Source organism: Mytilus californianus, unplaced genomic scaffold, assembly GCF_021869535.1.
Source record: "Mytilus californianus isolate M0D057914Y unplaced genomic scaffold, xbMytCali1.0.p SCAF_1, whole genome shotgun sequence".
NCBI classification, from domain to species: domain Eukaryota; kingdom Metazoa; phylum Mollusca; class Bivalvia; order Mytilida; family Mytilidae; genus Mytilus; species Mytilus californianus.
The window spans coordinates 137564710-137575702 of record NW_026262581.1 but is presented as its reverse complement, the minus strand read 5'-3'; the positions used below and the strand labels follow the sequence as shown (position 1 = coordinate 137575702).

Below are 10993 nucleotides of genomic sequence, written 5' to 3'. Positions count from 1 at the left end.
GATAGCATAAATCAGTGCCTTTTTTTTAGCTTTTTATACGATATGGTGTTTGCTCCTTGCTGAAGGTCGTACAGTGTCCCATAGTTGTATACATCCTCGTCCTTTGGTCTCTGGTGGAGAGTTGTCTCATTGGAAATCATACCACTTCTCCTTATTTAATATCTATCAATGCATTACCTTAAGGTTTTGCATTCGTAATTGAAGGAAAAGGGCATTAACCTATATTTTGGAATGAAATGATTTGAAGGGTACAGTTTACTTTTATAACTCAAACCAATTATATATTTGTAATAACAATTTTTTTTCAACAAATACTAACATACCTTATATATTTTTTTAAGCTTTGTTTTTGTGTCTTTATGCAAAAGAAGTCTTTTTAATTTTATTTAACATCATATTTACACGGGAGAGAGAAAATCATCAACCAACTCGAAAGAACCTGATTAAATGAAAAATAAAAACACGAACCCAGCAGGACACTACACTTACTGTGAGGCTAATAATTGTATGCGCCAAGCATGTCCAATTAGTTTCATAAAAAAACAAGAATAATTGACTAAAATCATTCTCTAGATATTTCGGATAACAATTATATATGTATTTCCTTTAAAGAATGTTGTATGCACGAATATTAATTGGAAAGTATAATTATGAACATTTTGTATATATCATAGATGAACTTTAATATGAAGATCTATAAACATTAAATATGTGAACATTTAAAATAGACTTACAGCAGAATGCATCGAGTGTGTAAGTAAAGGTTATATCTTTGGTTAGCTTGCTTGCTAGCTGAACCGTGAAGTCATCATTATGTTAGGTAAACTACCCTCCTTTAAGAGTAGACTAGTCCGACAGATAACAAATCTATCTATCTGTAGGACTAGACTACTCCGAAAGGAGGGTAGTATACCTAACCTAATAATGACTTCACGGTTCAGCTAGCAAGCAAGCTAACCAAAGATTATACCTCCACCTACACACTCAATGCATTCTGATGTAGGTATAGACAGTAGTGAGCTTATGGAGTAACATAGCATTATAACTGGTTTTCTATGCTAACGGGTAAAATATGGATTGACCAATCCCGGATACATAGTTCGAAAAATGACAAGTTCAAAGTACAAAGAAAATAAAGCCCCGTATGAACATAATTATAACTGGTTTTAATTATTTTCGAAATATAGGAAAATTAAATAATTCAATATCTAGTTTTTAAAGATATAATATTTCAGTCAAGCATTGGTTTATTAATTATAATTTCATTTTCACTGCAAATTTAGCTTGTGCTATCAAACTTCTCATGCACAGAGAAGATTGTATGTCAGTTTGTATAAATTGCACGAAGTACAAAATTATCGACATGTTTTTCTGAAAAAGTTTGAGCCTTTCCTTAAAATGCAGGTTTTCCCTGGCTTCTTTTTCCAAATATGCAATGAAATTCTGTCTATCCCTCTGTATCTCTGCAGTAGACATTTGTATTTTACCATAGTTTCTCAAACCTATTTCGCAAATGAGTTTAAGCCACAAAACATCATTAACACTACATATTTCAAGGTAATATTCGATTGCATTTTTTACATCTTCACACTGGCAAACGTTGTTATTGTTTTTTTCGTAGGCTTCTAATTTCAATTTATAAAGTTTAGTTTTTTCATCATACCGACTTTGAAGTCCAGGCAAGACAATATTCAAATTCAACCAATACGCTATTTTGTGCTCATACTTAAAGTAAACACGTGAGCTTATTTCATTTTTTTCCTCCAGGTATCCCATGAAATGAGCTAACCATTGAATATGAATGGAATGTTTTTGTCGAAGTTGTTCTAAATATCGGAACTGAGGGCTGACAATGGAATTAAATGATAACTCTTTCAAATATTTACGTTCCGGCTCATTGAATATGTGAAGTAATGTCCTTTGATATACAAACATAAAATCATGATCGTCAAACTTCATCCATTTCCTTAAACGTATGTATGCTTGTTTTTGTAGTAACTTCAACTGACGTATTATTAAATTGTTCATGTCAACTAAAGCAGAACAAATATGCATTGTTACATCAAAATTACAAAAAAAAACAATAACTGGTAAAATTTTAAATGTGTTCATGGATTTTAAAACCACATGAAGTCCATGTATACATACTTCCCTATACGCGTTCATATATAATATGTAGTTGTCTTTGTTCCTAACTTCACGTCTACATTTCGCATTTTGTGTTTGTATGAGACCATAATGTTTATAACTATACTGAAGGCGACATGTCCAATCAAAAATGTGTCGTACTTTGTGATTGAAAAGCATATTATATATCAACAAACTTTCTATTTCCAAATTTGGTTTGGTTCGGGAAACACGAATGCTAACCATCCATTTCATTACACTTTCTTGTTTGTAAATCTTGGCTAAATAATACGGGGATATCTTGTTAAAATCGTAACAGTTCAATATATCGGAACCAAACAACAAAGTGCATTTCTTTAGAAAATCTATAAAACCCTTGGCTGCTCCTAAATGTACTAGACTTAAATGGCTCACATTAGATTCACACAATAGAGTTTTGATTTTTCTTCGTCTTATTCCTTTAGATGTATATAAATTGTCTAACAAAAACTCGGCTGTTTCATCATATTTCTGGGCGCTACTGTAATCAATAATCAATTGTCGAGTTTTGTTCTCCGAAACGAATTGTAGTACTTGAAATGGAAAACTATTACTATAGCGCAAAGGTACTTTACCATTGTCCAAAAAAGGAGCTTTAATAATCAAAATATTTATAACTGATTGACCATGACGGGACAAATGTGATACAGTCATTCCTTTACTCAGCAAAAATTGTGTTCCTAACAAATTTCCTCCCATCGCAGCTCTATGAAGTAAATTATATCCATCCTTATCAAAACAATTGTCTAACATTTTGCTGGAGTAATCTTCCAAGTAATTGTTTAGAAACTCGCTGTTATGATACATTGATTGTGTATTTCGATCGTTCATAACAATCTCATGAAGAGGACTAAAGCTTCCGTCACATTTTGGAGAATTTTTGTTTTGTTAAAAAGAATTCTGCTATATTTGGTCCCTCATATTCTGTAATAAACTGAAGTAAAGGTGGATTGTTATGCACAACATGTTGGAATTGTTGTTCAGCATAAACTTTAAGCATCAAAACCGTGTAAATCCTAGATTTGCGGATTGCTATCGTTAGCAAGTCTGATACATTAAAGTTTGCAAACCCGTCCATTTGATTAAGATACAGCAGTGCTTTTAATATACAAAGCTCGTGATTCGTCAAAATAGTTTTAAAATTTGTCGGACATTTCGTGTAGAACACATCTGTAATAGAACATCCTTCAGGAATTCGTATAGGATCAAAGGACTTACGTGTATGCATTGAATGAAATGTTTCGTCAACAGGTGTTTTTTTAGTTGCGTCCTTCTGTGTCAAAAGACTCATAACATCATTCTCAGATAACATTTGAAATGCAATAACAAATCCTACGTAGTTTCCACTTTTAGCAGCGTAGTGTAGAAAATTCCTTCCTTCATTATCAGTATGGAGAAAATTATGCTTAGAATTAAGGCAAACCTGAAATATTGACCATATCTGACCATGCTCTCCAACACCGATATCTATGCTGTCGTCAATTTGTCTCAATGGAAGTAGCATGCTGTAATGTAAAATGCTTCGACGACTATAATCAAGACTATCAGGAATACTAAGATGATATACGTCGTTTCTTTTGTGAAAGAAGTACAACGTAGGAGACCGACATATGGCTGAAGAGTGAAATACACTAGAACCGTTGACAGTGATAGCGGAGAAGTTGCAGTTATTTTTTGTCAAATAAGTGAGACCCACAAAGATATGATTATAAAAACAAAACGCATAGTGCAATGGAGTAGCTTCATCGGCATCTCGCTGTTCCCAGTCTGTAAATCCTTTTTTGTACATAAACAATATCATATCAGTAGTACCGTGCATCGCTATAACGTGAGCGAGAGTTGCCCCAACGGGACATTGTTCTGTAGTTAATAAATCCACTTCCGAAATATCTAACGTGGACCTCAATTCATAGATATTAAAGGAATGAACACATTTTGTTGTTAAATTGGCACCATTCAGATATAAATGATAAAAAATATCCGTACGATTATACCTCACAGCTGTCATTAAAGGCGTTTTACCGTCATAAGTTGTACAATTAATAGCACTGAATTTTTCACGTAAAAGTTTCTTAACAATCTCAAGATGACCATTACGCACAGCAGTATTCAAAGCCGTTTCGCATATAATTAATCGCCAATCGTCATAGAAGAATGTTTTGATATGGACATCTTGATTGAGTGTTAATCCTGATCTAATCTTATCAAATTTTATTGTTTGTTGCTGTCTGTTAGATAGTAATGGTAGCCAGTAAAACATACCATTACATGGTAAACATTCATCCTTTGAGCCGGTATCAAGCAATAGTTTTAGAATCTGCGTGTGACCTTTCTCACTTGCCTTGTATAAAGAGTGGGTGTCTGCAAAACTCTTGTTATAGTTTAGTAAAAGCTTCACTATATCCAATTGACCATGTTCTACGGCAAGATGGAAGGCATTAAGATGCATATCATTTTCTGAATATATAAGATATCGATATTGCTGCAGTATCATTTCGGCAACATATGTATGCCCGTTTTGGGCAGCAATATGGAAAACATTATAGCCACAAAAATAAACATATTTGCACAATTTAACAATATCATGATTAGAGCTAACTTTAGTGTACAACTGTGTATTCTGATGATTAACATGAAATGAACCTTCTAGTGGTGAATAGTCATATACGACGGAAAAGGCATATTTTGCACCATTGTGTAATAAACATTTCAAAGTCTTCTCATTACCCTGGCTAGCTGCTATAAACGCTGGGGACTGGTTCATCGTGTTAACCGTATTTATTGCAGCAACACCAATGTATTTGAGTAGCAGATCCGTCGTATGGTAATCATTATATTTCCAAACTACTTGATAGAGTAATTCTAAGTGTAACATTTTATCCCTACTCAATAAATCTCTGACGAAACTGAATAACCTGGTTTCGAACTCAAAATTTTTGCTCATTGCAACATGATGAATAAGCTCTGTCAAATTAGTTTTTGAAGTCGAAATAATTTTGAATTTTCCAAGCAAGTATTCCGCGAACAACTTGTGCCCATTTTCTTTATGAACAAAAAATTTCAATTTGTTTCTCCTTTCGTCAGTTAAAAAGTCACTGATAGATTTGTGTAAAAACGATATTTTCCCATCCTCAAATTTAAGAAAATGTCCCAATTCATTTCCAAGTAACGTTTCTAGTTGCCTCCTTTTACTATTTTCATCAATTTGTGATACTTCAATGAGATGAGCGTTATCGATAGGATTTTGAATAGTGCACAGAACTTCAAATACAGGTAGGAAATCATTAAATAAATTTCCGGAATCTTTAAAAATTCTTTTGAAATTTAATTGGTACAACAGTGCAAGAGAGTTTGGTACATTTCTAAAGTCAAATGTATCTGTTTTCTTGCAGTACTGTAAATATAGTTTAACATGAAGAAAATTTCCATTAGCAGCTTTTGTCAGTGTTGTGTTCTGAGGTTCTGAAAGCTGACTTGTTTTACGGACGTAATTTTGTACATCCTTTAAATTGAATGAATCTAATGTATTCAAATAGATATGCGTTACCATTTCATCTAGGAATTGAAAATTTTTATGAATATTATCAATGTTTCTTGAAGTCATAATAAATTTAAAATTAGATGGAAATCTTTGGATTTGAGTCATAAGAAAATGAAACAAATTATTTCCACTGGCAGATTCACATTCATCCAAAGCATCAATAAGGATTATAAATTGCTGATTGATCCAATGATCTCGCAATGGATTTAAAATAGATATTTCAAAACAAGATATCGGATCTTTATAACATCGTGTCCCGTATAAAAAATCAGAAGCAACATCATCAGATAGGATGGCATTTCCCATTTCAGGATAGTGTTTAACGATTGCACTTGCAAGATTTCGAATGAATGTACCTGCGTTTAAGGTCATGGCCATATCATGTCTACAAAAATGGTAAGCTAGAACTTGTTTCCGAAAATCATACCACGCGGATGAGCTATTGGCACATACTATATTAGATATTATGGACGACTTCCCATACCCCATATTTGCCGTCAATAAGATTCCGTTAGCCTCGAGTAAATGTGTATCTACTGTATCCTTTAGCCATCGTCTTTCTATGAAGCTTGCGTTATTTAATGTTTGGACATAGAAATCGAAGTCCAAAATACTTTTCCAGTGCTCTGGAAATCGCATACTTAAACAACCTACAATGTATTAAAGGAAATATTCATGTATACCAGTTAAAAGTAAAATAATGTTCATGTATCTACAAATTCAAATCATTTCTTGTCTGTGAAAGGAACACCAATGGGAACAGAACAATACATAAAAAGGAGTAAGTTTGCGAATGGTTATTATTGGCCCTAAAATTCCATAAAATTAACGTCAGCAGTTAAAGTAAACATTGTTGTCTCATTGACACATTCCCCATTTCCATTCTCAATTTTATTTGATGAAAAATATATAAAAAATAATTATAAAAAGAAATAAACCTTTAAATTGCAAATGAACTGTCAAATATTATACCATAGAAGTTATCAAACTTATCGAAAACATACACTAGACAGAAACACGAATCATGTTGGTTATCTAAATATATAAGATCGTAAATTTTTGTTTATAGATATGACATGGAAAAGTCCCATTTCTAGTGCAAACTTCAGTTCTTCGTCTTCCTACACTTCCTTTTCATATGATATTTACAATTGATTCATTGCAATTACAGTTCAGAAAAAAAACCATTTGTTTTATAATACCGTTAATTGTGATAATATTTACTACAAAACACCAAACAATTAAAACATATGCACACAGTGTATCATCCACAGTGGTACGCATGTTGGTATTGATTCAACATGTATGTGTTCCTTGAGAAAAACAATGCAATAGGTGATAAACTTATGTGATGTGATCAGTCTTTACCTGTCCTTTGATATATACTATCTTTTTTTTGTCCCTTAATACTATTTGATGATTCCTTCATGTTCAGACACTTTTGTTCGACTAAAATAGGACCACATATTTTGGCTCTCGGGTGCGTTTGGGGAATGTACCCCTCCTTTTTCTATAAGCTTTTGTTCGTTTTATAGATTTTTGTTAGTAAATATTCTTTAATATTTTTATTATTTCCACTTATCAAATGTGCTTATTCTAACCATATGACATTACAATAACAGTAATTTATATATGATGCCCTCATTGTTATTTTCTACAAGACATGAAAGATCAAAACATGAAAGATCAAAACATGAAATATCGTACATTGTCTACTCACCTCCTTTACATTTGATGTGCCAGATTTCCATAAAATCATATTAAATAGGACATATATACAAACAAAGACATACCTTATCGTTTTTGTTGGGGATTTGTATGTACAATCTCTCAGCTATCCAGAAATTTTAAATTGCATTAATTTCATCAAGTCCATTACTGATGACGGAAGTATGTGCTGTATGAATCGAAATGCGATTCATGAATCATGAAGTCCGTTAAGTTCGAAACCTTTTGAACTTTTTGATTCATGCATTGCATTTCAAGTCATACATTGCACGCGATTAACGTCTACTTTCGCCGTCAGTAATGGACTCGCCGAAATCAAAAGCTACCAAGAAGTGACAATTGTAAATGTATGATATTTAAATGTCCTGCCTTGTGAAAAATAAGAATAGAGGACAGCATATACAAACTACTGTTGTTTTTATATAGTGTAGATAACAGTAAGTACACATCACCTTAGTGAAAATAAGTTCAAATAGTAAAGAAAGTTTAATTTGAAAAATTAACACAAACCATAGAGAGAGAGAGAGAGTCTCCACTCCCAAGCGCCTGTGTTTTTTTGTCTTGTGGAGCAGCACAACAAATGCATAGACAATAACTGTTTAGTGTCTTTAAATATCAGCTGTATTTGTACGAGGCTAAGAAACAGGTGTAATGCGAGTTTCAGCGAGCTATTACTCCTGTTTCGAGCCGAGTACAAATACAGCTCATATTTAAAGACACTAAACAGTTATTGTCTTTATCCTGCAATTATATTTGTACATTTTTTTCCCATCCTAATCGTTGATTTGTTTTTGAAAGAAATCGACATGACTTAAACGCGGACCGCAATGAGGACCCCAAATTGAACTGTGACGTAAACAATAATTTTGACATAACCGTTCGCTCGCAACAAAAGCAGGATACCAGAAGACTATATACGTATATCGCTTCGTGTTATCTGTACACCTTTATTCGTATAGTAAAAAGGTCGATTGCAGGATAAAAGTTTATTCGTCCCCATCATCCGTACCCGATCTTAAATCCTATGTTACCAACATTAATTATTGTTGGATATAATTATGTAATAATTGACTATAAATCTGACGTCACCACGATTTTCACAAAACATGTGACAGTTTTTGACATGAAACCGAATAATACACCCGATTAGGTCGATATGATAAATACAATAACACACAATATCTATCTTAGTAGCTTGGTTGCCTGCAATATATATCTTTACCTTGATTCGATGAATCCAATTGCATAGGAAATATAAATGAAATGGTAATGGAAATTAAAAGTATAAGAACACTTAAATCTTTTAGGACATTCCTCATAATTGGTGAAATAATGTTTTGGGGTATTTTATTCGGCTTAATTGTTGATTCCAGTATCATAGTGTTTATTCTGTCTTTGAAGGTGTTTCTTGCCGAAACAAAAGCTACTTTCTGTAAATCAACACAAGGCGAGAGTTGCTCAATACTGTCTCTTACTAAAATGAATGTTTCACGTGCGGCTTGATGTTGTAAGAGACATGTAGGAATTCCTTCTGCTGTTACAAGCTTTTCCAACAGGTCTACAGCCACTTTGGCACTTTCTTTACCAAATATATTTGGGACTTTTAAAATCCTTATAAAGCTCTGTAGGCACAGTTTTTTCTCCGTTTCATCGACACTGATCCTATAATTATGAGCAAAGCTGTGGTTTCTATGCCGTTGAATATCTTTAATTACTAAGTCATCTATAATAAAGATTTTCATATTCATAAACAAAGATATAATCGCACCAAGATCTTGATAAACTCCTTGTCTGAACTGGTGAACATCACGAACAAAAAACTTTCGATATAGCTTCATATGAACATGTTGAAGAGTGTGGAAAATCTATGGTATCGATCTCCTTCCAGTTGATTTTGTCCCATTGTTTCTTATATCGACAAAGTTTACGAAGTTCGTCTTTCCATGATTTGCAAATATTGCACCACTGACTGAAGATATTTCCGTATTTTCTACTACAGTTTATATTACATTTCAAACCATTGGGTATTCGCTGTAAAATGTTTTGATGTGTTGTTTCAATAGTGTCTAATACAAAGTCTTGTAATCCGAATACTCAAAATTTTAAACCAAGGGCAACGGAAATAAAATTGTCTAATGCTTTCCGATCAATAGCGGCCATTATCTGTCAGTGCATGAAAAAGTCGATTTACACACGGAAAGGTTAATAACATTATTGATTATCATGTTTAAAGTCCGATATTCATATAGATAATATCAGTTTGGTGTGAACATGATAACGTTATCTTTCTTACTGCGCTTTGGACGCACGAAATTTATAGTGTTATCTTTATATATACAGGTAAATTTTTATTTCTAACAAAATATATATGCACAATATTTCAACAGATATATCATAACTAGAGGCTTTAAAAAGCCTGTGTCGCTTACCTGCATCTTCAAAATTAGCTTCCTTTTAGTAAAAAATCATCATTAAACAGGAATCACTCTATAAAGAGTTCACAGAAAATTTCAATCATGTTGACATATTTCTAGATCTCAACCTGTTGATATTTTTTTGTCTCGCCTTGACAGAGTCGAAAAGCGAGACAAAGGTATGCTGTTTCCGGCGGCGTCAACAATATATTAGGTCTTATTTCCATTGAGATTATTTGGCCCCACCCCATCAGTCGTGGTCTATTGATTTTGAAACTTTTGCAAAGTTTATATGTTTAAGTGGTAAGTCAATGATAGTTGGTATGCAGTTATATAAGCATTGGCACATCTCAATTCCATGGTGATTATTTGGCCCCACCCCATCAGTCGTGGTCTGTTGACTTTGAAACTTTTACAAAGTTTATATGTATAAGTAGTAGGTCAATGATATTTGGTATTCAGTTGTATTAGCATTGGCACATCTCGTTTCCATGGAGATTGTTTGGCCCTGTACCGTCAGTAATGGTTCATTGAATATTTTGCATAACTTACATGTTAAGGATTGCTATTTTAATTTCAACATTTGCATTTTACTATCAAATTAACAAAAAGGCGAGACATATCTCTGTGTTAACAGTTTATTCCTTTTTAAAGTTTCTATTTATCTATAATAGTTTTAAGATAATATGCAAAAATTGGAAAAATTGTCATTAAATGGCCAAAAACTTCAATAAGGAGTCAACTAACGATTTTGGTCATGTTTAACTTATTTGTAGATCTTGTTTTGCTGATCATTTTTGCTTTTTAAAGTTTCTATGTATCTATTATAGTTTTCAAGATGATAGGCAAAAATAGAGAAAATTGTCATTGAAAGGCAATAACTTCAATAAGGAGTCAACTAACGATTTCGGGCAAATTTGACTTATTTGTAGATCTTGTCTTGCTGATCATGTTTGCTTTTTAAAGTTTCTATATATCTTTTACAGTTTTTAGATATTAGTCAAAACGCAAACCTATTGTAAAAATCATCATTAAAGGGCAATATTAAAGGGCAATAACTTCAGTAAGGAGTCGACTGAAGATTTCGGCAATGCTGACTTATTTGTAGATTATGTCGTGCTGATCATATAAGCTGTTTACAGAT

At 32.8% G+C, this 10993-nt stretch overlaps 1 protein-coding gene across 1 annotated transcript; it reads right to left on the bottom strand.

The window, feature by feature from the left end:
* Positions 1 to 1948: 1948 nt before the first annotated feature.
* LOC127739106 (uncharacterized) lies at positions 1949 to 9870 on the bottom strand. Its single transcript, XM_052250698.1, has 6 exons — positions 9865 to 9870; positions 9250 to 9466; positions 6161 to 6357; positions 4894 to 5560; positions 3979 to 4623; positions 1949 to 2004 (listed from the first exon to the last, which is right to left on the bottom strand). Exons 1-6 carry the CDS (start codon positions 9868 to 9870, stop codon positions 1949 to 1951), a joined length of 1788 nt encoding a protein of 595 aa, XP_052106658.1.
* Positions 9871 to 10993: the final 1123 nt, after the last annotated feature.